At 40.2% G+C, this 15,251-nt stretch overlaps 1 protein-coding gene across 1 annotated transcript in view; it reads right to left on the bottom strand.

Moving 5' to 3' along the window:
• Positions 1 to 11,139: 11,139 nt before the first annotated feature.
• The window catches only part of KCND2 (potassium channel, voltage gated Shal related subfamily D, member 2), a 487,828-nt gene continuing 483,716 nt past the window's right edge, over positions 11,140 to 15,251 (bottom strand). The window contains exons 4-6 of the mRNA XM_015412690.1: positions 14,433 to 14,528; positions 13,080 to 13,309; positions 11,140 to 11,317 (exon numbers count right to left, since the gene is read on the bottom strand). Of these exons, the coding sequence (XP_015268176.1) occupies positions 11,140 to 11,317; positions 13,080 to 13,309; positions 14,433 to 14,528 (504 nt within the window). The remainder of the gene's footprint in view (positions 11,318 to 13,079; positions 13,310 to 14,432; positions 14,529 to 15,251) is intronic.

Below are 15,251 nucleotides of genomic sequence, written 5' to 3'. Positions count from 1 at the left end.
GCTCCTCCACATGTAGCTGCTGGCATGACCTTGGGTCAGTCACAAGTTCTCTCAGAGCTGTTCTGGAAAGAGCAGTTCTCGAAAGAGCTCTCTCTGCCCCACCTACCTCACAGGGTGTCTGTTGTGGGGAGGGGAAGGGAAAGGAAATTGTAAGTCACTCTGAGACTCCTTTGGGTAGTGAAGGGCGGGGTATAAATCCAATCTTTTCCTCCTCTTCCTCCTCTTCTTCTTCTTCTTTCCTTGTATTGCAACAGTCAGGGTAGTTTTTCTGAGCATGCACAAACCCCCATAACCTATGGGCACAGTGATCCAAGGCAATGGAGCACCCAAATTTGCTTTAGGAAAGTATATTTCAACCCCTGTACCAAGCCATTGTGGGAAAAGATCAGGGATATATTTGTATATAAATGGTGTGTGTATGTATAGCAGAAATACAATCCATATGAATGCTTGTTTTTTTAAAATTGCAGTTTTTGTAAAAAGAGAGATCTTTTAACAACACTTTGATTAGAGCTCTTTTAAAGGAGATATCTGAAACATGATGTTTTCTAACATGATTTTAATTTTTTAAATTAAAATATTTAGTCTAAGATGAATTTTAAAAATTATTATTAAATGAGTGTAGAGTTTTATCACATTGAACTTTTAAAAAGTAATGGATGTTTTAGAACTGGATTTATTGAGTTCATTATATGTTATTTCTTGGCAAGAGATCACACACATATAGCTTGTGGTCTTCATCTGTGGCTTATGTGAAGCCTCTAGACCAATGCTGCCTCTAAGCTGTGGAGTCTTGTGAGCAAAAATTATACTTTGTGAGCTACTGGCATTAACATTGTGAATAAGCGATTTGGCTGCTGCATAAATTAGTTTGCTCTGGAGCCATCCTTCCTGAGCAAAGACAAAAAGGTGTGAGCCAGAGGCTAAAAAACTGTGAGCTAGCTCACACTAACTCAGCTTAGAGGGAACTCTGCTCTGGACCTGTCCTGCAGGTAGAGTTCCAAGAATTACTTGTTCTCTGCTAATGGCATCCTGCGGCCTGGGTTGTGAGTGTGATCTGGAGACAAAGCCTTCTTGTGCAAGTCAACTAGCCTAGATAACTTTTTGATCTCTCTCAACGCTATAATTCCATAACTACAGGGGATTGATTAGCTAACTTTTTATTCATGCTGTTTGATGCAGTGTAACGTCACATTGTAAGATGCCTGCCCTTCCCCCCTTTAGAGTGTTTGGTGGCTAAAATTGCCATATGTTAAATATTACAATGTATTTATTGAGTTGTGAAAAAGTGCATTTTACTGTATTTTCTATTTACTATGGCCTTTTACTTCCCAACTAGCCATGTCTTGCTTTGCATTCTATGACAGTGAATTCCAGTGCTCAGGAGCCACATGGTAGCTGTTTCAGAGCTTATGGCATGAAACCTGCAATGGCACGGAGAGAGGATCATCTGTAGTCTCTGACTACATCACTAAACACAGCTTGCGCTCCCCCCCAATGATGGGGAATTGAGGTGGGAGGGTTGCTGGTCCAAAATAAGTGACTGGGGACTATAGACTAATGCAACCTTTTAAGTGGCTACCACATGGTTCTGGGTCATCTGAATCCTCCTTTGGGCACAATCCTTTGAGAATCTTTGTTGTGCCTCTGCAATGTGCAATTGACATTAATTTCTGTGAGGTTTTTGTTGAATAAAGGAGCTCTGGGAAGAGTGGGAATTTATAACCTTAGATGATTTAAAATATGTTCCAGTTTGCACGGGGATTGATGAGGGAGGGGAAAGTATTGTGTAATGTGTTAGTCAATAAAAACCACTATTGTCTTATATTTTGTTGTAACATCTTTTGTTTGAAATCTGGGCGCTTTTCTCTTGATCAATTCCTTCTGTAATTTCCTTGACTGTAGACCCTTTTGCCTATAGTTATCTTTACAGGTGCAGTTATTTTCTATAATCCTTTTGGAGCTCGGCTTCCTGAAATCTGTCACAGTGGGGCTATCCAAGTTCACCAGTGCTTCCCAATTAATAGGAGCTGTCAATGGGAGGCTATTACTCCAACTAAAAGAAGAAGAAAGGAACAGGAATGTCTAAACCAATACCATCATTAACGTTCCAAAAAGGGGATGGTGGCTCGGGAATAAATGGCTGAATTCAAGGTGTACCTGAATTAGTCAATTGAACACAACAATGAAATCTTGTGGCATCTTAAAGACTGACAAGTTGGGAGTCATGTGGGATAAATGATTAGGACATTTCTGTCCTAACACTGAATCTCTGTTGCCAGGACACAGTAAGCTCTTAAGGGTTTGAACGGGTCAAATGTCCATCCATCTCCATTTTCTTTTTTGTCCCTTTAACTACACTGCAACTGCCCATAAAATTCGGCTTCCAGGAGGTCAATGAACATGCCCAGTCTTCATCAAGCCCTTTGTTGTGGAGGAGTGATGGGGTGCTCTTCTTAAATAATACTATAAAACATTTTTCTGCATATCTTGAGGCCTTAGCAACCCATTTTTTGGTGTGCTTTCATTTGATTTGTTTTAAAACTCATGCCTTGTTAAGAGGTGGCCTGCTTTTGCAACTTGCATGATTGTCATGCCATGAGCCCAGCCATTTTCTGTTATAATAATTATGACTGGAAACCAAACCAATTTGTGCATGGGAGCTTTTCGGGATTCCCATTCTGGTAGCAGCCATCAGCTCCATCCTCACAGAGAAGCATTTTGAGTGTGTACATAAAACCATGTATGTGGGCTGTAGTGCTACAGTGAATTCAGGTGCAAAAAACAGTAATCTCTGTACTGTAACACATGGAACACAGTGTCTTTTGGCTGATGTTTTAAATGTTCTGTTTGTAATGCTCTATTTTGTTCTTTAAACATAAGAGAAGCCAATGTTGGATCAGACCAATGGCCCATCTAGTCCAACACTCTGTCATACAGTGTCCAAAAATACCAGGTGCCATCAGGAAGTCCAGCAGTGGGGCCAGGACACCAAAAGCCCTCCCACTGTTTCCCTCCCCCAGCACCAAGAACACAGAGCTTCACTTGCCCCAGAGTCCCTATCTATACCTTGTGGCTAATAGCCACCAATGGACATCTGCTCCATATGCTTATCTAATTCCCTCTTGAAGCTGTCCATGCTTGTAGCTGCCACCACCTCCTGAGGCAGTGAATTCCATGTGTTAATCACTCTTTGGGTGAAGAAATACTTTTATCTCTTCTAACCTGACTGCTCAGCAATTTCATTGAGTACTCACAAGTTCTTGTATTGTGAGAAAGGGAGAAAAGTACCTCTTTCTCAACCTGCTCTATCCCATGGATAATCTTATACATCTCGATCATGTCACCCCTCAGCTGTTGTTTCTCCAAGCTAAAGAGCCCCAAGTGTTTTAATCTTTCCTCATAGGGAAAATGTTCCAACCCTTTGATCATTCTAGTTGCCCTTTATGTGCACTTTTTCCAATGCTATAATATCCTTTTTGAGGTGTGGTGACCAGAACTGCACACAGTACTCCAAATGAGGTTGCACCATTGATTTATACAGGGGCATTATGGTACTGGCTGATTTGTTTTCAATTCCCTTCCTAATAATCCCCAGCATAGTGTTGGCCTTTTTTATTGCAGTCGCACACTGTCTAGACATTTTCATTGAGTTATCTACTACGACTCTAAAATCTCTCTCTTGGTTAGTCTCTGCCAGTTTGGACCCCATCAATGTGTATTTGTATTTAGGATTTTTGGCTCCAATGTGCGTCACTTTGCATTTGGCCACATTGAACCCCATTTGCCACGTTGACGCCCACTCACCCATCCTCGACAGATCCGTTTGGAGTGCCTCACAGTCCTCCCTGGTTCTCACCACCCTGAACAACTTTATATCATCTGCAAATTTAGCCACTTCACTGCTTACTCCCAACTCCAAATCATTAATAAACAAGTAAATAAATAATAATAATATACTAAATAATAATAAATAATAAACAAAAATAACATAATCACTAATGTTGCACTCCTAAGCATGCTTTCCTGGGAGTAAGCCCCACTGAAGAAAAAGACCTGCATAGGACTACTCTGTGTCAGTACAGTATTATTTGCACTGGGACTTTCCAAAGCTCTTTTAACAATGGAGATTGTTCCATAGGGTAGCCATGTTGGTCTGCAGTACAACAGCTCAATTCGAGTCCGGTAGCACCTCAGAGATCAACAAGATTTGTGGGGTGTGGGTGAGCTTTTGAGAGTCAAAGCTCCATTTGTCGGAATCTAGCGGTACTAACAATGGGGCTTTGTACAGGTGGATTTTAGGCAGAGAACTTTGGCAAATTATAGATTGGATCCAGTGACTCCTTCCCACCAAGCTGGATCCTGAACTCCTCTCTGCTAAATTTTCCTTTGACAAAGATGTCCTCCAGTTAGTGGAATAGGGCTGTATCTAACTTTCACTGGTGGAAGGAAGTTGGCAGAGTGAGACTCTCCCACCTTCCCACACTTATTGTGGCCTACTGCTTCAGGGCAAAGGAGGGGTCTGCAATGGAAGGGTGAAATAAGTGAAAATTACCCTCTTTTCCTCTGCCAGTAAACATGTCATTCTGTACATCTAACTATTGGCAAGGTGGCAAAATGCTGTCTTTGGATCCAACCCATTCTACAATGTGCACACCTGATATTCCTTGTCTCAGAATTTATGCTTCTCTATATCTTACTTGCCAACTGGATACACGGATGTTTAAATTCCAGAATTATCCTGGAGCAGAGTTTTTGAAGACATATCTCATGAATTTCAAAGTATGTGTGGTTGCTTTCCTGCATTTTTGTTATTTATTTAGCATATTTTTATCCTGCTCTTCCTCCAAGGAGCTCAAGGCCACATACATGCTGATTTGCTGATGGATTAGGCAAAGGAAGAAGAAGAAGAGTTTGGATTTATACCCCGCCCTTCACTACCCAAAGGAGTCTCAGAGCGGCTTACAAACTCCTTTCCCTTCCCCTTTCCACAACAGACACCCTGTGAGGTAGGTGGGGCTGACAGAGCTCTGACAGAGACTGCTCTTTTTCAAGAACAGCGGTGCCAGAACTATGGCTTGGCCAAGGTCATCTAGCAGGTGCAAGCGGAGCAGTGGGGAATCAAACCCGGTTCTCCCAGATTAGAGTTTGCACACTTAACCACTACACCAAACTGACACCAAAGGAGAAAGCACTGTGCCCCAAACCAGTTATGCTGCATACCTAGCAGCTCCCATGCAAGAGCAGATTAGTGGCTAAATTTATTGGGAAAGTTCCTTGTGAGCCATAGCTCTTAAATGTTACTGGCACCTAAGTGCAAACAGAACCAAGTTCAAGTTGTTCTGCCAGGAGCCATTCAGTCAAGACCTAGCTAACAGTAACAACAACATTGCAGGAGAAGGCAACAGGTGAGTTGAAACACATCATTGGCACCACTGGCCATGTTTGAGTTGAGTGGGCCCTGAAGCACTAGCTTGTAATGCCACTGTGGCTATTCAATCAGGCTTGCTTCTGGGCCATTTTAATTTCCCAGTCCAACCCTATGTGCATGCCTAACTGGATGAGAAATGGTATGCAGCCCAGCAGCTAGGGTTGGTTGAGCATATGGATCACAATCACACTAGTCAGCTGTTTCAGAAGAGCACTTGGATTTGGATTTAGACTCCCCACACTCCCATTCCCTCCTGCTTACCAGCTGATCAGTGTGATGGAGAAGTATAAGACTGGGGTTGCATTCAGGCATCATGATAAATCATGATAACTTGTGGTTTGTGTGACAAACCCTAGAGAGCCTAACAGTGTAAGTAACAAATCTTGGTTTGTGCACAATCCACATTCTGCTTACGTCTTCCACCTCACCTCCCAGTATGAAGGACACCCTTACCATCATGCTATGTTTGTAGCCAAGTGACTCATAGGGCCAGTGTTACTCAACAAACCAGTTTATGAATTCAGGTGTCACAGTAAACCACAGACCAAAGTTTGAGTCCACTGGCACCTTTAAGATCAACAAGGTTTAATTCACAGTATAAGCTTTTGTGTGCATGCACACAACCAGAATTAAATGTTGTCAGTCTTAAAGGTGCCACTGGACTCAAACTTTGTTCTGTTGCTTCAGACCAGCATGGCTACCCACCTGAATCTATAGTAAACTTCAATTAGCACAAACTAGCCATCAAACTAGTTCTAGATCATAGTTACAAATTCTTGTTTGTGTTACATTTTGATATCACAGCTAACCATGGCTTGTTCAAACTATGTTGTGAACTGCAGTGTATCCTACTGTCTGAATGCTGCCTAAGGCTATGGATGGACAGCTGGATCGCACTGAATATCTGTCAAAAACAGTCATATATTAGAGAGATTTTTAGTGGGAGAAAATTAAATTCTTGGCTATTTTGAGTCATTGATGAATCGTGCTTATTGACCTGGGAAGGAATTAGAATAACTGGCACCTTCAATCACAAGAAAAATTTAAAGAAAGTTTCAACACATTCACTTGTGATTCATTAGACAATCTGAGCAGGCACAAAATGCTCCATGAATGAGGTTATTGCAAAACCAGTTGTCCCATTCAAGCATGCAGATGCTTTATTTAAATATTCCTCAGATGTCTGATTTATTCAGCATAACACATCTTGTTACACTGCCCTTCTGAAGTACAATATGAATTTCAAAAAAAAAAAAGAAGGTTAAAAACAACAACCTCGGGTTCTTTGTGTGATACACAGAAATAATTACATTTACAATACAGATGCTCATTTTACACAGTCACCAAGTCATTCACTACCAAAAAAACAGCATTTAAATCACTTTTTAAAAGTTTACCTTCTGAATTTCAGAGAAAAAGTATAATTCTTTTTTTGCATGAGTGATGAGGGTTGTCTAGGATTATGCAAAATCATACCAAATCCAAATGAAGGGCATTCAGTTATGGTTACACTGCTGGAGTACAACCTGTTAGGTGACCATCATTGTGTTTCATTTTGTCATTGGTATGAAATGAATCATCAATAGAGACAGAATGTCTAACTTGGCTTTACTGGGCTATGCAGCCTAAAATTTGGAACAGAGTCACCTCTGATCAAAGGGAAACATGGAAATGGGAGGTAGTAGAAATGGTGCTGCAGCCATGGAACAACATTGTACAATGCATGGAGATCCCTGTGGGATGAGACATGGAGTTCCACTTGCAGTACTCCATGGTTGGATCTGTTCATTTTTCTTCTTGTATGGCACTATTTCTTAAGCCCAGCAGGGTCTGTTGCATGCCATCTGTGTGTGTAGATTCCGTCTCATGGATTAGAGTCTACATCTCTAGCAGCTCGGGGTAAGTGCCATTGTCTATCAGAAGGTATCAATATATGTGATTAAGAAACTCAACTTGATCTGTTTTTAAATAACAAGCTGTTGGAAATGGTTAATATTAGGGCCTTTTGAATTCAGAGATGGGTTTAGTACTGAAAAAGTCACCTCCAGTATTAATTGTAAGTAGAGATTGCAAACCTGGTGACCCCATTCCTTGCTTTAATAGTCAAAAGTGCATATACTCAGTTCAGCCTTTAGTGCATGGTGAAGTATGCGAAGGACTGCTTCACAGTAGGCATAGCGTATCACCCTAGGAGTAATGGGTTGCACCATTTGAGTGTTAAATGGGAAGTCATGTAGGAATGTACGTAGAAAGAGAACAGAAAATCTAGCTCTGTAGCTTTGTAAAATTTCAGTCCAGTTTAGACTTCATTCACAAATATAGTCTTTTTCCCCCAGTTTTCTGTGATGAACTGAAATGGAATGTAAACAAATACTGTTAGATTTTTCCCATCACAATCTATCTACTTTCTTCTTTAATAAGATCTACAAATATGCATCAGTGGGATCATTTTATACAATGTTTTCAAATTTAATAAAAGGGTTAGAGTACCATTCTAGTTCAGCATCTGCTGCAATGTCTCATAGCAGAGTTTGACTACTATTTTGTTTATTTATTGAAAATATTTATATCCCACCTTATCTCTGCTAACTCAAAGTGCCTAGTTTTAGAATATATAGGCCATGGCAGCGGATCTATTGCTGATGTCCTGAGAAGCAAAATGGTAGGTTCTGACATGAGTATATTTAGGCGTACTTGTAGATAAAAGTTTTAAAGGTGAAACATTTAGTCGGTTTCCACTATAAAGATTTAAAAAGTTGAGGAGGAGCAAAAGTACTTGACTGTTGCAGAGTTGGTTGTAGGGAGAGATGGATGTAGAGACAACATGCTTTGGATCTATGTCTGGAGAAATGTATCGAAGAAATATAGTCAATATATTTTTTCAAACCTACATTTATTCCTGGTATTTATCTGCCATTTTTAAATGTTACATTCCATTTAGTGCCAGAGTCTGAGAAATATAGCACCACTGTAGCAGAAAATATTCATGAGACATGAACACCTCTTGGTTGCCCCGATACAGTCCCTGCACTGCTCTGCATTGCAACAAGATCTGACTTTTGTTGCAGTGAAGGGTGATCAGAAAAGCCCTCTTCACAAGTTACAGTGAAGACACACACTATCTGTGTACAATGTATACTTGATTTTTTAAAGAGACATATGTTGAGTAATTCTCACATTACATTCAATGCATGTACAGCTGAATATGGGATATCAAACCCTACATTTATCCAGATGGGTAGCTGTGTTAGTTTGTCTGTAGCACTAGAAAAAAGCAAGAGTTCCATAGCACCTTAAAGACTAACAAAATTTGTGTCAGTGAATGAGCTTTTGTGAGTCACTGCTCATGAAATGAAGAAGTAAGCACTGGCTCACAAAAGCTCATACCTGCTACAAATTTTGTTAAGTCTTTAAGGTGCTACGGGGCTCTTGCTCTTTTCTACTGCTACATTTATCCAGGTACTAATTCCTAGTTTCATTTGCAAAGGGAACATCTGTTGGCTCTTCCTTACAAACAGATGGGTGCACATTGAGGGTAATGTAGGAACAGAGTTACTGAGATGGGATATTCTAGAGCCTCAAAGTATCCCCTGCATCTACTCAGAGATCCCACCTGATCTCTCAGAGATACTACAAAAATGGTGGAAAGAGACATATGCATATACCAATCTTCCATTTTAGGGGCCAAAAGCTTTGCATTCTACCTTTGTTAATAACAACATGATTTAATGGTTTGGGAAAGTGAAATGTGTTACTTTAGATGAGATGCTGGTTACATTAAACTAAGCCACACTGGACAAACAGGGAAGAGATGACAATGGACTCCTATGACCAACATCCAATTTTTTATATATAAACATTATTTGTGATGAGAAATCACTTAAGGACATTCTTAGTTTCATACATTAGTGGATTTGATGATCAGATGAATCTGATAATACACTATCAGATAAAACCCCAGTTTTAGAGGTGCTGTACAAATCCATCTAGCAATTTCTTTAGTAGTACTTCAAGATTCATTTACACATTCTTACTTAGAAATATATTTTTTGCTTCAAGACTTGAAAGGATGGGAAGCCACCATGATCTTAAACAGATTAGTCACTATTAAGAAAGTTGTTTATTTGGAAACAACATTTTAAAATTCCTCTGGACAATGAAACAAAAAGACAGGTTCTTTAACAGTAAAGTCTGTGTAGTGATCCTACAGTGGTGCATCCTTCATTGTCAACTTGCGTTTTGCAGTACTGGGTCTAAAGCTTCCATTTCAGCTTTAGGCGATCTTACTAAATGTTCTAGAAGTTTAATGTGACCAAGAACTTTTTGAGTAATCATCACAAAACTTAATCGAATGCCTCCCAGTACGCAGTTTTCGTAGTAATAATAGACAATACCATTGAGGTTTTAGAGATAAATTAATCACCAAACCATGTTATTGTTAATTGAGAACTACATTATATCACCACACTAGGAAGATTGCTCATTTTTTCAGGAAACTTAAAAATACAGCCGGTGTTCGTAAAAATTAGTTTCTTAACTAATTGATGAAAACCCTGGACATTCAGAGAGGAAAGAAATGTAGCAGAAGGCAAAGATTGGCATTAAGGAATTACAGGGTAATGAGTACTATAAGAAGCATGATGTAAAAACAAAAGTACATCTGTTATAACAACCGGTTTTGGTTATGACGTTATTTAAAACTTTCCATATTATGGAAAATACTGTACTGTCTATCCATGTGGTTGTCTTATTTGTGTCACTGAAACTGTGCAGAGAAATAGGAACAAAAGCCTGATTCCTGATACAACAGATGTACATTGAATTATTGCAGTTGTAACAGTACCAAGAAAGCAAGAGAAAACAATGATAAATACTGAATTAACTGAACACCTCAACTCCACAATGAGTGTTTGAGTACGAAATATTTCCCTTTTCCCTCTGCAAAGGAAGATATTTGTACAACTACCATGGAACATTAACAATCAGCTTTTTAAGTCCACAGAAATGCCCCTTTTCTACGGTAAAATGTTATCATGCCTAACCTGAAAAAACAAACAAATCAGAAGTAAACTCAGATCACAGCTCCAAAGAATTTTCACATGCATTATGGTTGTGTTTCTTTCAGTCAGTACAAATATTTTATGAGACATTCTCTCTCTCTCTTGAAGGCTCTCCTGGTAATAGAGGCTGACAGCTCCTTCCATTACTGATATATACACACAGAGAGAGACACTCTCTCTCTCTCTCTCTCTCTCTCTCTCTCTCTCTCTCTCTCTCTCTCTCTCTGAAAGTCAGTTTGTCAACAGGTTCATGGTTTATTAACAGGAAAAAGAGAACACATTATCAAAACATTGTTTCCATCCTGGATTTTGCATTTGGTTGGAACATAAACTGTCTAAATATTTTTTGTTTTAGGTATTTTATTAAAAAGATTTTTCATGGAAAGAAGCATCAATGGGGGACATTTCATTGTGCTCATAGAGTAAATCAAAAGAGTCACAGAATAGTTTCTTATGGAAAAGTTCAAGTGACATGTAGAAATTCCATTTGGTTGCTCACTGCACACAACTTAGTACTGAAAATCCAAAGTGTTTTGTATCATCAGAACCATTTGGTCCTCCGGTCCTCTTCCACGGAACAAAGGGTTTGCTGTGTCCTTTCTTCAGAATTCACCATTCACCTTCTAAGTGGTCTTTATTCTAAGTGTTTTATAAAGCAGATACTCTGACAATGTTTCCTCCTGAATACTCTGGAGACCCTGGTCGATCGTCTCCCTCTGGTGTGGTCACAGGTGGTGTTGGAATGCTGATTATTGCTGTGGTTACGTACGGCTGCTCACAGTTTAGTTTAACACACTCTTCCATTTTGGCATTTAGACTGGATCGGCTAGAGAAGTTAAAAAAAAACATAATGGGTACAAAAATATAGAAATATTCCATCTGCTTAATGTTCTTATTCAGTTCTGGCAAGTCAAAAACCATCATTCATCATTAAGATTCACTAACAGGGTGGTCCTAAGCAGAGTTACATCCTTCTAAGTCAACTGAAATTAATGGTTTTATAAAGGTGCAACTCTGCTTAGGCTTGCACTGTAAAATGTCTCTCTCCATCACAGTATTAATTATACTATTTAGGTATTAGAAATTAAGATCTCATTGTGCAGAATAAAAATTATAGTACCCCAAAGACACGCAGATCAGAGGAAGAACCAAGGCTATTTTCTTTATTTCTGATTATATTCACCTTAAAAACTGCTTGCCATGTCATCCCATTGGCTGCATTTGTTGTTGACAATAAAGAAACCTTTAAACTCAAATGACTAACAATAATCATCTGATCCAAAGATAGATTTTAAAGTTGAGGAATTTTCATTCGTACGCATATGTAGTTCACAAAACCTTGGAGCGACCCCCATATATAAGTATTAAAAAGTTTATAAATGTTTATAGGTTTATAAACGTATGCACGGTATAGAGAAACTGGATGGCTGGCCTGGATGGTCCATGCTAGCCTGATCTCAAAAGCTAAGCAGGGTCGGTCCTGGCTAGTATTTGGATGGAAGACCAACCAATGTTCCCTCTAAGCTGAGTTAGTGTGAGCTAGTTCACAGTTTTTTAGCCTCTGGCTCACACTTTTTTGTCTTAGCTCAGGAAGGATGGATCAAGAGCAAACTAAATTATGCAGTAAAAAACGCCCGCTCACAGCTTTAATGCCAGTAGCTCACAAAGCGGAATTTTTGCTCACAAGACTCCACAGCTTAGAGGGAACATTGAAGACCACCAAGGAATACCAGGGTGGCTACACAGGGGCAGGGAATGGCAAGCCACCTCCTAGCATCTCTAGCCTTGAAAACCCTACAAGCAGGGCTCGTTTTGAGCTGGAGCAGCACTCTGGGAGTGATGGAAGGCACCCCCCGCCCTGCCCCCGCTCAGGTCACCCATGGCCCATCCGGTGTAGCTCTAGGCTTCTGTATGTCCCACCTCCTCACTGCCCGCTGCCTGCTGGGCCCCCATGGCCTGTGTTGCGACTGGGCTCAGGCACACCCCGCAGCCACCCTCCCATCACCGCGGCTGGTGCGCTCTGTCCATGCAGCTCAAGTCAGCCGTAGCTCCCTTGCTGGCGTTGCTTCCTCCGGCCACCCCACCACCATCCCTCTGTCGACTGCTGGACTCCTCTATGCTCCCCCAACTCTCAGTAAGTGATGGGAGAAGTGGGTTCGGCGGAGGGAAGTGAAGTAATGCACTGGGCCTGGAGCCAGGTCACCCCGCCGAGAGGCCTGGAGGGGGCTGGGACAAAGGGAATGGCATGGAGGAAGCGGAGCACAGCAGCCTGATCCACCCCCCCCCATCTGAGTAGCGTAGCACGGGTCCTCCTCCCGCGAAAAAAGTGGTCTCGGTGTCATGTTTGTTGGCCCTCCAGGGCAACTGGTTGGCTGCTGCGTGAAACAGGATGCTGGACTAGGTGGACTACTGGTCTGATCCAGCAGAGCTCTTCTTATGTTCAGACATCAGCATGTGTTGACTTGAGCATTTTAAAAAATTGGCATGTGAATGTATCACAATTCTTCAGTAATCTCAAGCCAATATATTCTTAGTAGTGCTTCTGAAAAGATTGAGCATATTGTATCTACTTAATATTTCTAACATACCTGTTAGATTGAGGTGTTCTCTCCATGCATCTGATCTGAATGGTACTAAGTTCTTGAACGCTACTTGGGTGGCTGCTGGTTATGTTGGCATTTGGGATGTGGAATGTCTTTTTATGTCGCCGTGAACAGCAAGTGCTCGTAACTCCTTGTTGGGAAGAAAGGGAAGGGCTGGAGTGTCTGTTGACAGTTGAAACCTCCATGCAACTTTCTTCATCCACAAATTCATGATTCTGTTTCGAAAGAAAAGCAGCATTAAATTTGCTTTAAAAACGAGGGCCTACAAAGACATGAAGCCTAATCCTATGCATGTTTCATTCAAAGTAGGTTCCAGGGTTTTCAATGGGACTTGCTGTCAAGTAAGTACACTGCAGTTTGTCAGCTTTAAACTATATTAGATTGTCTTGAGGAAACACAAGTCAAAATTCTTTCTCACACCAAACAAAGAAAACCCAGCCCCCCCCCCCGAACTAGTTTTTTGGATTCAAGGGTGCTTTGGACTTGAATCTCCTGAATCCCTCTTGTTGCTGGTCAAATTCTTTTAAAACTAAGGAGATCCTCAAGAAGACTTTGTGACATCATCTGAGAGCCTGCTGATCAGAAAACCCTAAGCCCTCCCTTAAAAGTCTGACTGTTAGGTCCTGGGCCACAGGCTTGTCTAAAGAAGCTCTTTGGATTCCAGACACAGTTTGCAACCCCACGGCCGATGTGCTTTACATGCAAACAGTACAATAAAACCACATTTTAAAAACAGAGTTGATATCATTTTAAGGTGACGGGGAGGAATGGTAAGGAAAAAATATACTAATGGGAAAAAAATTATGGACCCTTTCTGAAAAGAATGAAACTACAGCTGCAGAGATTATGATATACAAAACCCTGCTTCCACCAAATTGATACAATGGCAGGATCATCCAAAAGGATGTATTATCTGGGGGGGGGGGGCGGCGGAGCGGCAGCAGAGCCGTGCAGTCGCACCCAAATCAGCAGGATTATTACTCAAGAAGTTTAGTGTGTGTGTAGGGAGGGGGACCAGAGATTACTACAACTCAACATTATTGTAACTTCTTCTCAACCATCATTTGCTTGCACACTTTCTGATCAGGCTGTTTATGTGTTAAACAGAAACAGTTATCACACAATTGTTTTGAGCAGAGATAATAAAGTCCAATATGAACACCATGTTATACAAATACATGCCTCCAGACTAATGATGTTCCATGGAATTGTCTTTGATAAATATATGCATAATGGCATCAGAGTATTCTTAATTAAAAACAACAAGTCAGCAACAGTAAGCCAATACCATATCTGTTTATCACAGATTACAAGAAGGTTGGAGGTTTATTTTCTTACTGTGGTTTTTTCCAGACAGTGAAGCAGGTGGTGGTGTTGGATTTCAAAGGAAGAACCAAATTTGCCAACAAAGCCGCCTTGTTCTTCACCAGATAACTGTTAATAAATAAAAATCACAATATTTACATGAGACTCAAAGGATGTTAGATTACATTTTTGGCTAAGTAAATAAATAAATAAAAACCTGCCCACAATGTTTCACTATGGAAATGCTGGCCAATGTAAAATAAATTATGCATATTGTGTTAATTTTAAGAAAACTGGCTTTAGAATAGTTTTCAACTAAGTTTCTCTCTATAAAAGAGTACTTGAGTTTAATGCAAGAACACAAGAAAGCACTGAAACAACTGGATAACACCCCCCAACTACCCAGAATTACTGAGATTACTTTTTCATAATAGCTTCAATGTGAAATTGGGTGTTCAGTTGCTTTTGTTTGCTTAGCTGAACACTGCTAACAGGGGGGGGGGGGGCTCTTCAGTTCAACAGGGCTTTAAAATAAATCACTTTATGATTGGGTCATTATATTTTATGCATAGATGAAATAATAGTTCCACAAACAGCGCCTCACTTGCAATTTACTTGATCCAAGGTTTTGTTTATAATGACTTCAAACTATCTATTTTATTGTGTACATATTGTTTTTTCTCTTTTGTTTATCTTTTTAAAGAAGTTGTAGATAGCATTTTTATTGGGGTTCGTTTGTACTAAAGAAAAGGATTTTTTTTAAAAAATCAAATCACTCAGCAATTCTTCCTAGAATTAGAAGGACTAGAGCGGATGCTCAAAGAAAGCATGTAATCAGAAATGACACAAACA

The sequence above is a fragment of the Gekko japonicus genome, unplaced genomic scaffold, assembly GCF_001447785.1.
Source record: "Gekko japonicus isolate JY-2015 unplaced genomic scaffold, Gekko_japonicus_V1.1 scaffold550, whole genome shotgun sequence".
Classification (NCBI taxonomy): Eukaryota; Metazoa; Chordata; class Lepidosauria; order Squamata; family Gekkonidae; genus Gekko; species Gekko japonicus.
This window is presented reverse-complemented; position numbering and strand designations above follow the sequence as displayed.